Source organism: Zootoca vivipara, chromosome 7 (assembly GCF_965207765.1).
Source record: "Zootoca vivipara chromosome 7, rZooViv2.hap1.1, whole genome shotgun sequence".
NCBI classification, from domain to species: domain Eukaryota; kingdom Metazoa; phylum Chordata; class Lepidosauria; order Squamata; family Lacertidae; genus Zootoca; species Zootoca vivipara.
The window spans coordinates 85,884,263-85,897,866 of record NC_142590.1 but is presented as its reverse complement, the minus strand read 5'-3'; the positions used below and the strand labels follow the sequence as shown (position 1 = coordinate 85,897,866).

Sequence of the window (13,604 nt, the reverse complement as noted above, 5' to 3'; positions counted from 1 at the left end):
AGACACTTGAGTATTACCGTAAGTACCAATATCATCACCATCAAACTACATAATACCATTGATATAATAAGAACATGTCTAAATGGGAATTTATGGCATTCTTGGTTTGGCACTTGGATATAAAACAACACACACAAAGTACTATCACATACACATGGAAATATTTTGGGTGGTATTGCACCCTGCCAATCAGAGTTCACTGAGTGGGCCTGGTGTGACGTCCTGACATCGTGAAGAGCCAAATGCCCTCTGAATATTGAGGGGGCCAGTCCCCTCTCAAAAAAACATAGGGGGCTCCAAAACTGTCTTGGCCCCTAGGAGCTGGCACATGCAGGGATTTCTGCTTGCGCAATGGGACTTTCTCCCTTACCCCCCCCCAATGCGTAGAGCACAACATTGGATAGAACCCCTTTCACCTGGTTTTCTACACCCTTCATCCATGTTTATCCACACCATCAGCTAAACAATGTAGTGCTAGAGAAGCCTGTGTGTAGACAACATGGGGACTGGGATTTCAAAAATCTCCCACTCCAGAGCCCATACAGAAATGTCATAAAATGACAGTAAAGATTCCAGTAGGATATTATGGTGTAGTTCATAAGCAGCCCCAATAGTCTGGGGCTCTCCTGAGCACCCTCTTTATGCCTCAAGAAAATCTTCTTAACATCCAACCATATTTTGCACAATTTCTAAACAATTAGCTGGTCGAACAGCATATCTGCTACAGATCAGAGTGTTTTGGCGAACATTTGGAATAGTTTACATTAACAAATACCAAACAGACTTTACAACCCATTTTGCTCAAGCCAGTTGGAATGCGAATATCTTAAAGGAAAAAGAAAACTCTGACAAAGTTGGAATTCTCACCTGATTAATTCGTATGTTTCTCCAAGAAGAGGGTTAAAGGGTTTGCCAGTTCTCTCCCACTGAGAGGCTACAGCAGAAACTGCAAAAGCAGCAACAGCCTGCAAAATGCAAAGTGGTAAGGAATCTTAATGTAAAACAAAAGGCAATTCCAAACTGGCAATTGTGATTTTTATATGCTGTAATAACTTTTCCTTTACTATTCTCAAATGGTATTTAAAGGTTCCCTAAACAAAAATAACCAATTGCTTCTGGAGATGCAATCTTCTCTCTAAGCCACAGGTGAGGAACCTCTTCCAGCTGGACCTTTGCTTCCCCAAGTGTGAATAGGCTATTTGACAAGTGGATGGGGCCACCAACTGTTCCATCACTTAATGTCACCTTGAATTAGGTGAGTTTAACCTCCCTGAAATCTGTATTTGTAAGAACTTTTAGTGCTGTGAGGATAAAGGTAAAGGTACCCCTGACCGTTAGGTCCAGTCACGGACGACTCTGGGGTTGCGCGCTCATCTCGCTCTATAGGCCGAGGGAGCCGGCGTTTGTCTGCAGACAGCTTCCAGGTCATGTGGCCAGCATGACTAAGCTGCTTCTGGTGAACCAGAGCAGCGCACAGAAATGCCGTTTACCTTCCTGCCAGAGCGGTACCTATTTATCTACTTGCACTTTGACGTACTTTCGAACTGCTAGGTGGGCAGGAGCTGGGACTGAACAACGAGAGCTCACCCCGTCACGGGGATTCGAACTGCTGACCTTCCGATTGGCAAGCCCTAGGCTCTGTGATTTAGACCACAGCACCACCCGCGCCCCTGCTGTGAGGATAGTCATGTCTAAATTATGAGTACTAAACTTGTTGGGGTTTAATAAAGCAACAAGATCCTTCAGGGATTTTAATTTCTATACAGTACGGTTACCTCTGGGATCTGGTATTCTGCCATTTAGCTCAGTTCATGACAGATTTACAATAATTTTGAAAAGGTGCTGCTTCTGCAATGGCTACATACTTTGCTGAGTGACCTGAACATAAAACCTTTTCATGATACTTACTGCAGATTACTAAACACTCAAATAAGCAAGTTATTAGGACATTCATATAAGCTTCCTTCCTATAAGCCCCCTCAACTCTCTATGTAGGCTGGCAGCCATCTTAAACGCACTATACACAGAATTTGAATGACAGAGCTGCATGATAGCTAACATTACCTGCATTCTTTCTACCGAGTTTGAATGACTGCATGCTTTATTAATGAGGTATGTGTGTTCCATATATTCTGTTATCCGCTGGAGGAAGCTCAGGGGTTCATTGAAGGCAATGGGCATGGTTATCTTAGACAGCTCCTAAACAATACAAGAGAAAATGCATACAATATGAGTAAGAAACAAGGGCATGAGCAACTATGATAAAACGCAGAAGCATGGTGTATAATGGAGCATGAGACATCAGCTAAAAATCACTGCCAGAGAATCCTATGAAAGCAGCAGATATACAGAGAATGTAGTTAAAACAAAATTTAGAAAGCTTGCACTATCACAATAAACATCCATGTCCCAGGTGTCTTGTCATGTGTGCTAATGGCAAGAAAACATGAAAAGGTAAAAGAAAAATTATTGCTAAATATCACCTGCTAGTTGCCTCTCACTGCTGGGTAACTGTAACAAACCAGTATCTTCAAGATATGGAATTATAATCACAGATACATAAATAATGCAATGTGAAAACATAGTCTGAGGAAATATTTCAACTGTGTGCTCAACACAGAGCAATACATTAAGGATTTGATTTGTATCAGGAATACCTACCAAATCGTCACAAAATCAGTTTAGAAAAAGACTGAAACTTCAAAAAAAACACTTTAAAAGGTGGAGAATAAGAGAGAAAAGAGGAAAAAATAGCAATTAGGACCAGAAGAGCCAAAGTGCTGCTATTTAATTTACAAAACTATCACTGCCTTCATTACCAGAACAAAGAGCAGTAATAATACTGTATTATGTATTTTTTGTACTTCAGTATGGATAACAGAACAAGCCAATTTCACTCTTTGCTTTCTGCATTGTACCACAACAGTTCTGATATTTCTATTTTGCATCTGCAAACTTGACCTTTGCCCTCACTAAGCAATGCAAATTTTATCAAAAGCACCAGGTAAACTACATCAGTATGTGACAGTAACTTACCAGTCCAATGCATTTTTTTAAGATACTCCAGATACTGAAATCACTCCTAGTAAACATTGGTGCAGGTAATGATGTTCTGCAGAGGGAGTGGGGGTGAGAGAGAGAATAGCAGGTTAAAACCACTACTGAACTCTTTTTGGTAAAAGCATCCATCTGCAACTGTCATTTCTAAGTCCCAACAATGTATGCCCTTACTCATGCAGATGAGTATATGCCTCTTTATCAAGACAGATCCCAAAGTGAGACCCACCAATTGCAGAACTCCAATCAATCAAATCCAGGATTCCAGCACTTTGTCAAAACCACACAACTTTATGATGTTGCAAGAACAATCTTCTCACTGCTTACATGCATTTTTAAATACACCCAGAGGGAAATCCAAAGAAATTGATTCTAAGATTGTGATCTTAGGTATATCTACTTGAAATGAAAGATCGATTCAAGAATGAGACTGACGTGCAAGTAAAATAAATGCAGGTTCTAGAACTAGTATTAACCATGCAGAAGAAAGCAAGAAAAAGTCTTGACAGTGAAATTAGGGTGACAAGGTCACCTGACTGCATTAGACTAGAATATGAGTACTCTTCTATTTGAACTAAAACTAACAGGCAGCAATCTAACCAAGGCCACTCCAGGCCAGTTCACATGACGTGGCAGCCTTGAACACTCACTTGCTTACATATGGTAAGTAACAAGTGTCTGTACACAACCAAGTGAGGCACCCCCCCATTTTATTTAATCAAGGAGATTAAACAAACATACAAAACTTCATTTTGCTGCTTTCCAAAATATGTGACTCCCACATCTTCAATTTATCCATAGTGTTCTCAAGTGATGATGTGGGAGACAGCCTTTAAAACCAACAGCTGCTGCTAGTTTTGTTGCTGCTGCTGTTATAAGCTGCTTTGTTTTATTCTTTTCAAAAATAATTAGTCAAAGTTTTAGAGAGACAATAATTTTTGTTAAAAACAACCAAACAGGAATTTTCTGGCTGCAGTACCGCCCACAAGCAAGCTAGCTTCTGGCTCCATTCCCTATCATAATCCTTAGAAGCGTTTCCTTAAGTTGCGTATATACAGTGGTACCTCTGGTTGCGCATGGGATCCGTTCCGGAGCTCCAGCCAGATCCCGAGGAATTAGCAAGCAGAGCTGCCTGTTCTGCGCATGCACGCGTGGTGAAACCCGAAAAAATACTTCCGGGTTTGCGGCGTTCACATCCTGAAGGATATGCAACCAAAGGTGTGTGTATCCAGAGGTACCACTGTAGATGTATTTAAGCCTCTTTTCCCAGGAGTAGCAAGGTTGCTTAATGGATGTCCAAACAAAAGAACCTGCTATGATTTGCAATGACCAGATGGTAATTGCTGTTAAGCCTGCTTTGGAGAATACCTGTGTTTCTTGATTCCATTCTCTTGCACTGGTCCATCCCCATTGTGTCTTCCAGTTCTGTTACTTTGGTGGGCATCCACATCGACTTTATGAATTGCTTCTGAAAACTCCCCTGAAGAATTATCAGAATCAAAGCCTGTGTAAATAATTATCAGAATCAAAGCCTGTGTAAATAAAGTGCAAAAATTTGTCTGTAACTAAGAACTAGCTAAAGGCAGCATCAATTTGAATAATACAAAGCACATGTATTTCTTCAAAATGCTGGCACCTTATTTTACTAAGCTAGCACCCAACTGATTTGTGTTATAGTCACAATTGCAATTAACCCAAGTGTAGGGTATGTGTGTACACACATGGCTGGAATAACTAAATATTATTTTACCCCAATATGAAAGAGTGTGCATTAGAAATATTCCAAGCTACCTCTTGTGCATAGTTAACCCCCCTCCCTTGGTTACTACTTCTGCCAATCAACTACAATAGCCAGCTGGCTTACACACACAAAATATTGTGAACGGAGAGCAAGCTTGATATTCTTGTACTCAAATCCTTCTTGCAGGCTTCCAATAGGCATTTGGCTGGGCACTGTGAGAACAGGATGCTGAACTAGATGGGTGTTTAGCTTAGGGCTTTTATTATGTTCTTATGTTAAGACAGACGGGATTACATGTTTAAAGGTTAGTATAATCCTCCTTAGCTTTCCTTTGAGCCAGGGGTCAGCAAACTTTTGCAGCAGGGGGCCGGTCCACTGTCCCTCAGACCTTGGGGGGGGACTATTTTGGGGGGGAGGGGGATGAACGAATTCCTATGCCCCACAAATAACCCAGAGATGCATTTTAAATAAAAGCACACATTCTACTCATGTAAAAACACCAGGCAGGCCCCACAAATAACCCAGAAATGCATTTTAAATAAAAGGACACATTCTACTCATGTAAAAACACATTGATTCACAGGCTGGATTTAGAAGGTGATTGGGCCAGATCTGGCCCCCGGGCCTTAGTTTGCCTACCCATGAGCTATACATTAGCACTGGGTATGGAAATAACCAAAGGTGGCATTAAAAGGAAACAATCAAAGTTTAACGCAGTATACTTCCAAGCATATTCCTCAAACTATTGTAAAAAACAACATAATTGCATCAAATCAAAAACTCAGAAATGCACTTTCCTTTTCAAATGTCTTTCTCGGCATAGAACATGTAAACAAAACTGAATTGCTTAGAATTTGTTCTTTTCTTAATAAAAATATTCTCCCTACCCAAGAATATTATGTAAACTTATGCATAAGTGACAGCATTCTGAAATGAAGTTTCCGATTAATATATTCTACCAATTAACCCTATTCTCTTCCCTTCCCTACTTTGCACCCCCTTCCAAGTTTAGGGAAGACTGAGATACAGGATCTCATCCTTTTTCAACAATGGACATTTGACCCTTCTAGCATTTTACCTGGAGAGAATCTGGCAACATATATGGGCATTCACTCCTAAACAGACAAATAATGTTCTCGTGCAATTCTTTCATTCACTCATCTGGCAGAGAGAGAAGCATCTGTCAAAGTTGTCACTGCAGTGATAGCCAACATAGGCAGTGATCCATTAAGAAGCCAGTCTAGACTGACTGATATATCTGCAAGCACAGCAGAAGCCTGGAATCCAGGCAGCACAAATGCAGTGTGCACTGCTAAAGTTCCAGTATGACTAGTGTCCTGTGTGCTACCAAAAAGTGAGAAGACATGCATGTGCTTTCCATTAGTATAGAGCTAAGGAATGACTTTCCTCACTAGTGGATGTCAGGAAAACAGGTTTTCAGTATGCAGCTTCTGGGCCAATCTAACACCCCCTTTGATCCACACAAGAAATCCACAAGTGAGCAACCTATACAAGCTTTCAATGATGAATTTGGAAAACTGAACTATAGACATGTGCTGCTAGGCAAGAAGAGCAGCCACTGGGAAAGTGTGATAGAAGTGTATTATGCAGCACTCTTAAGTGACCAGAAGATACTTCGGTCATACCTTTACCTTGCTAGAATAAAAATGGCATGGCTCTTTTCAGCACACTAGTTGAGCGTAAAATGTTTTGAAGATTTGATATGCAGGGCATAGTAGATGCTGCAAGTTCCATAGTTAAGAACCACAGGAATAGGAAACATACCTCCTCACTGACTTTATACGTCAACTCATAACGTAGGGTGGGTTTGAAACAAAGCCTATAGAGGTTCTAAACACTACCCATGTCAACAGAATTACAAACCTATTCAGCATTGGTAAAGAGATCCAGCCACAGAAACCCACATATAAATTCAGCAAAACACTTCTTGTGAAATCTGAACAATAAGAAAGATTAAAATATACCCTGTAATAAACTTTTTCTAAAATGTCCTTTTCAATTTATTCCATCATTTTGATTAATGTATTGATCTTGCTATCAAATCCAAGCAGGTTGTAATTCAACTGAACATTAGCTGATCACGCAGAAAGTATCACACACTCACTCTGGGCTCCTTTCTTCTTGTTGTGTGGGATTGCTGCAGCTTCTAAGGGCCATTCTATTCCATGACAGAAAATTGAAGTTCACTCTTTTAAGGTGTACAGTCAACTAAAAAAACCACAGCCAACTGTAGATTCTTGATGTGTATGCCTGTACAACATACACGTCACAGAACACACAGAGCATATTCATGTCTTGCATTTTAGATGTACATTTTAAATGTAAGGCGTAAAGCTCCCCAATGACTTTATTTTAAAAACAACAACATTGTATTGGTCTCAATATATGCCACACACTCCTCCCCCCAAAAAAAACCTGGCTTCTAAAAACCTTAGTGCGGCCTCTGTGTAGAGAAGCTGTCATTTAAGATATCTCATTTTACAGTTTCAGCCTATGTTCAAGGGTGGCTTATATTCAGCCCAATGCATACTGTATTTGTTTGTTACAAAAAACAAGCAGCTGTATCTCAAGAGACAGCAGCTAAAAGCTTGGTAAAGCATGCACTGTTTCATCAATGCAACATCACAATCTTACATAAGTATTATGACACTGAAGGTTAACCCATGAATAAGAATGTTGAGATTTGCTGTGTACACTATCATTTAGGCGTTGGAAAAGGTAGCACTAGTCTTCAATAATGAACTCCTATAGTAACTGATGATTTGGGTTAGAAATCTACAGCAACGTCGTAGGAAGAGTGAACAAACATATTGTAGAAGTTGCTACAAAAATCACATATTGATTTGCCCTCATATCCCTGTTGTTGTTTTTAAAAGACCACAAACAACCTTACAAGCCTTTCCAAAAAACAGATTTGGGATTCAGAACATACACAGTAATTTGCTCTAAATTATAGGCCAACTCCTATGAAAGCCAGTAGTGATTGGTGTCCTGCTGAAAGTCAACAGGAACTCCATTTACTCTGCAATGATTTGATAGACCAAGAATTTGCTCTTTCAAGATCCTACTTTTTTCCTGCTTACAAGAAGGGATAAGATATTTACCTGAGACAATGAGCACAGTAAGTGAAAGCTATGATACTTCAATGAAGAAATGATCCATGCCATTATCGTTGGTGTCAATACAACTACATCACTACCCAATATTAGGAGCAAACTAATAAAAAGATACATTCAGCATCTTTTACTGATCACAGGGCAAAATAATCTGTAAATGAAATCGTAAGGAGCCAAATTTTCTATATCGCTTAAGTAGAATCTGGTGGTAGTTAACACAGTACTGAGTAATTTGCCCTGGGTCAATAAAATAATATTGCGTGATGTGTCACGTGTTTTAAAGAAATTGGGCAGGTGGTTGATATTACTAACTTATCCATATAGTTTGCATTAGCTAGAGCCACAAGAAAAACCAATACAATCAAATGTCGTATCTGACTACATTTGGGCTGGTTTTCACTTTATGTGTTGTTACTTGGGTTTAGTCACCTAAAAGGGGCTCCATTCAGGAATAAATAAGAAAGAAAGGCAGCCACACACTAGAGATAACATGTTTCAGACCCCATCAGAAGCACAACCCGCTGATTCTACACAATGAATTACTAAGATTATAAAATGAGGTTTTCAAACTGTCCTCTTTCAAGGAAACCATTCACACAGAGTTGATTGGCAAGAACTCCTTGCATTACATTACAATGGATTCTGGGCAGGGTGGCCAGATGAAAAAGAGGACAGGCTGCACCTGTTGAAATTACACCTTCTCCACATCTATTCCCCCCCCCCTGGTCACCTTAGTTCTGAGGTATGTTTAAGCATGCAGAATCAGTTCACACTGAATGATGATCAGAGGCCTATTCAGCCTCATCACTTTCTGTGTGTAAACTCAAAGTGCATCACAAGCTATATAGCACTTTGCTGTGATTGGCCATTGTAGGGGAAGATTGTGAGAAATGGGAAAGCTGTCTTTCAGGGATGATTGTCCACTTTTTCTGATGTTCTCAGTGAGGAACTTGAGTAAGCTTCTGAGAAATCTAGAGTTCCCTAGAACGCAGTTCAAAAAACAAAGAGAAAGCATAAAGCAGTATGTTCTACATGGGTAAAATAAAATTCAAAGATCTTCCTTTTTTTAGTTTGTGTCATATATGCTGGTGGTAGCTGGTTAAGATAATGGAACCAGGGCCCTACTCTTGTCAATATCAATACTAAAGATGGGTCTAACCAACAAAATAATATTGTCTGAATACTGATTTTATTTGTTTTTTAATTTGTCTTGTTACTTCAGAATCTACCTTTAACTGAAGCTATGGCTCTTAAAAACCTATTTTAGAAAAAGCAAGTTTATGCTGTCATAAGCATATACAAACACTGTACAATCACATCATTGTACACCTGGAGATCTATAATCTCTGCACAGGACTAACTGCTGCCATGGCTGCTCAATAGAGAATTTGGGCAATGTGGAGAAAAGCACTAACCCAAACAATATCTGGATTTAGCAAGAATGTGACCAGCTCAAATGATCAGATTCACAGAATTTCTGCACACAAACAGTTTTGCTTTATGGTATGCTACTGCTGCATGTGTTTTAAAGCATCTGTAACACGCATAAGCAATATGAGAAGGGATCTGCTTTTTCTGCTTCAGTATACTTAAATAGATGCAAAATTACAGTAAAAGCAAAGTACAGCACCAGCACACAATACATCTGGAACAAAACACTGCTAGAAAAGTATTAACATATCAGCTTTACCTTTCTTTTTAATATATAGTATTGCCCTGATCCCTCTTAATACAGCAGGATACAAAAGCAATTCAAATCCTGTCTAAAAGCCATGAACCTCACTTTGCATCAGTCACATAAAGGGTAAAGGGACCCCTGACCATTAGGTCCAGTTGCAGATGACTCTGGGATTGCGGCGCTCATCTCGCTTTACTGGCCGAGGGAGCCGGCGTACAGCTTTCAGGTCATGTGGCCAGCATGACAAAGCCGCTTCTGGCGAACCAGAGCAACGCACAGAAATGCCATTTACCTTCCCGCCGGAGCGGTACCTATTTATCTACTTGCACTTTGACATGCTTTCGAACTGCTAGGTTGGCAGGAGCTGGGACCGAGCAACGGGAGCTCACCCCATCACGGGGATTCGAACAGCTGACCTTCTGATCGGCAAGCCCTAGTGAACTAAATTACCTCATACAACTGTTGTGAAGACAGATAGCATAACTGTTGTTCTCAGTGTTACTGAGAAGTCTAGTTTAGTTGGGACTCTGTACATACCCTGTAGACCCTCCAAGTAATTTAAGCGCGCGTTAGCCTAGTGCAAAGTCCCTAGTCGTGTACAGTGGTACCTCTGGATAGGTTCCAGATCCATTCCGGGGGGGCGTTCCCACCCCAAAAAGTACGCATCCAGAGTGGAGCTTTTGAGCATGCGCAAAGCGCCAATAGAGCACTTCTGCGCGTGCACGAAGCATGCAGAACGCTTCTGTGCATGCGCACGCGGCGGAATCCGGAAGTAAACACTTCCGGGTCCGCCATGTTCTTAAGATGAAAATACGCTACCTGCAGCTAACGCAACCCAAGGTATGACTGTACAGTACAATGATCTCCAGATTAAGGCACCCAAATTTAGTCTCTGTGAATACACATCATTTGTGTGCAGAGTGCCCATTCAGTACACCAGTGGAGTGTGTCAGTAGAACAGAAAAACACCAAACAGTTCTTTATGCTGGTCTGTGACCAAAATAAAGTTTGATACAGACAGTTCTAGGTAGGGTCAGTGCCTTTACTGACAGTGTAATGCAGTTCGACAGCTTATAGTCTGCTCTTAGCAAGATGAGAAGTCTATTTTCATCCTACAAAGGTAATTTATTTATTTTCCTACATTTTTAGTCCATTCTTTCTCCAAGAAACTCAAGAGAGCATGTCTTGTTACATTCCGTGCTCCCCTTTATTCTCACAGCAATCCTGGGAAGTAGTGCAGACTGCAAACAGTGACTTTTGTAACTCAACCAAGCAGAATTTGAACCTCAATTTCCCTGGTCCAAGTCCAATACTTTATCCACCCACCATGTTTTCCCCACCACAACCTCACCAATGCAACATTTAATATTTTTGTGACCACGCAAAGCTTACTTTTTCCTTTTCTTTCCCCTCTATTTAACTTGCAAGGGGGAAAATAACCATATACCGAAACAGGTAACAGGTGGTGTGATCCTGTTCTATTATTTCTTGGTGCAACTGCTAAAGGTGATGTCACTCATTAATCCACACTGCTGAATCAGAGCATTCCCATAAGTGTAATTACCTAATGATAATCAGATCCCAAGGTGTCACAACACCTAATTTGGGAACAATAATAGTACAGTAGTACTATTTTTGGGGAGCCTGGGTGATTAATCTGAAGAGCTACTTTTAGCACATGTGTCAAACACATGAGAGGCACTCTAAAATGTGCTGTACAAAACAATAGCAAGTCTTTAACTGCCAATTCAAACAAGATACAAAGTTAAGAAGAAATGTTAAAACCTGTGTATGCTTGTGAAGATAGGATCACACTGCTAAGAAAGAGCTGTAAGAATGATCTGTAAAGTTTTACTAGGACTTTAGATCCTGAGCATCATAAAAATTTGGTGCAATGTTGTCAAATAGCCTTTTAATAAAAACTTCCAGAAGGGTAGGCGCATTATTCTGTTGCAACAACAGAGTCTTCTGGCACCTAAAAATCTAACAAATTTAATATGGCAAGGGCCACCAACATGGCATCCACAGGCACCAGTTTGCCCACCACTACCTCCTAATGTGCTTGAGAAAGGAGTTTAAAAATATTTCCACAAAAATACACATTGTCCCACTTACATTGAACATGACTTCTTAAACCATGTTGACATTTAACTGGACCTGAGTGTTGCATGCCCACCCTTCCACCTATTACTTCATTTTTTATTTTACAAAATTTATACACCGCTTGATTACAGTAAAACTTCTAAGTGGTTTAGAAAAAATATTAAAATTATATTTTTAAAAAACCCTATTTGAAATATTTGAAAATAACTAAAATTAACAGTATAAAATATACAAAGGTGACTGTAAATGTTTCTGGATAGGTTTGCCTAAACAAAAAAGGTTCAAAAAAGTTTGCCTAACAAAAAACCAGGCACTGAAAAGAGAATAGCGAAGGCACCTGTCTGAGGTCAATAGCTCTCTATATGACTGCTCTATACATGTATACCTGTTTCTCTGAAAATAAGCCATACCCCGAAAATAAGCCATACCCTGAAAATAAGCCATACCCCGAAAATAAGCCACAGTAATAGGCAGTTTAACCTTGTAGGTTAACCTTGTAGGTTAAACTGTACCATACTTAATAAAAAAATAAGACATCCCCTGAAAATAAGCCACCGTGTTGTTGTTTTTGTTGTTTTTTTGAGGAAAAATAAATATAAGACGGTGTCTTATTTTGGAGAAACACGGTAGATATTAATTAGCACTGGAGATAAAATAGTGCTTTGCAGGACCCCATGACATAATTACCGGGGGGAGGGGAGCACTCTCCTAATGCTACTCTCTGGACCTGGACCAGATTCACTATAGCACAGTGCCCCCAATTCCCATTCTATGGAGCTGGTCCAGGAAGATGTATGGTCATATACCAGGCATCCCCAAACTTCGGCCCTCCAGATGTTTTGGACTACAATTCCCATCATCCCTGACCACTGGTCCTGTTAGCTAGGGATCATGGGAGTTGTAGGCCAAAACATCTGGAGGGCCGCAGTTTGGGGATGCCTGGTCATATACTTTTGTAAACTAGAGTATTATTATTATACATAATAACTAAATAAATATACAGACATTTAATACACTGGCCCCAAAGCCTGGCAACCACCATTGACAGTGCTACCGTAATAAACTTTTGTAAACTAGAGTCCACTTTATCAGATAATTATTTAGTTATTATTATGTATAATGCATACACATTCCGATTTAAAAGTTGGTAAACACATTTCATACCAAAACTCTAGTCCATGGACATAGCCAGGGGAGGCAGTGGGGAAGCTGCCCCCCAAATCAAATAAATAAAAATACCTGAGCAATTGCATCACAGATAACTCAGTTCTGCCCCGCCCCCCAAATAAATCCTAGCTACACCCATGCTCTAGTCAGGTGAGCTCAAGATGCATTAGTAAATTGGCAGCAGCTACGTAAACTTAGCTAACTGAAAATACTCAGCCAAAATGCCAGTTACCAATAACTACCGACTTAGCCAAGAGGAGTTATTTTTACACCAAAGCAGCATATTGACTAAATTTCAAAAACAAACTTTGGATATTACAGTTTGTTTTTCAGGTTGTTGAAAGTTTTAATTCCAAAGCTGACTTATACTGAACTGTAAAAAAGAAAGCTATGTACACACCATATACTTAAGCACATTTTCCCCCTGAATAATTTTTGGAACCATGACTTACCTTTCACAAATATAAATCCTCAGCACCCTTAACAAACTACAGGTTCCAGGATTTGAAGAGTATGTGTTTTAAATGTATGGCATGTACACAACAGTGAGAGAAGACTGTGAGCATGATGAAAAAGTCAGGCTATTTCATAGCTAGAAATTCTATAGTAGATTTTTTTTTAAAAAGAAAAAAGAAACACACACAGACATCACGTTAAAAAAAAAATCTGAATCCATGTAATATGCAAACTGGAAAATGTTGATCACTTGCAATTCCCAAAG

General features: G+C 39.8%; 1 protein-coding gene across 14 annotated transcripts in view; it reads right to left on the bottom strand.

The window, feature by feature from the left end:
- OSBPL2 (oxysterol binding protein like 2) overlaps nt 1–13,604 on the bottom strand; it is a 65,241-nt gene that overhangs the window by 15,449 nt on the left and 36,188 nt on the right. For 5 of the 14 annotated variants that reach the window (XM_088674710.1, XM_088674711.1, XM_088674712.1 and 2 more), the window contains 4 exons: nt 4,426–4,589; nt 3,037–3,112; nt 2,065–2,199; nt 868–965 (listed from right to left, as the gene is read on the bottom strand). In XM_088674710.1, the coding sequence (XP_088530836.1) occupies nt 868–965; nt 2,065–2,199; nt 3,037–3,112; nt 4,426–4,589 (473 nt within the window). The remainder of the gene's footprint in view (nt 1–867; nt 966–2,064; nt 2,200–3,036; nt 3,113–4,425; nt 4,590–13,604) is intronic. The other 9 variants (XM_035121837.3, XM_060277335.2, XM_035121838.3 and 6 more) reach the window with 2 other exon arrangements.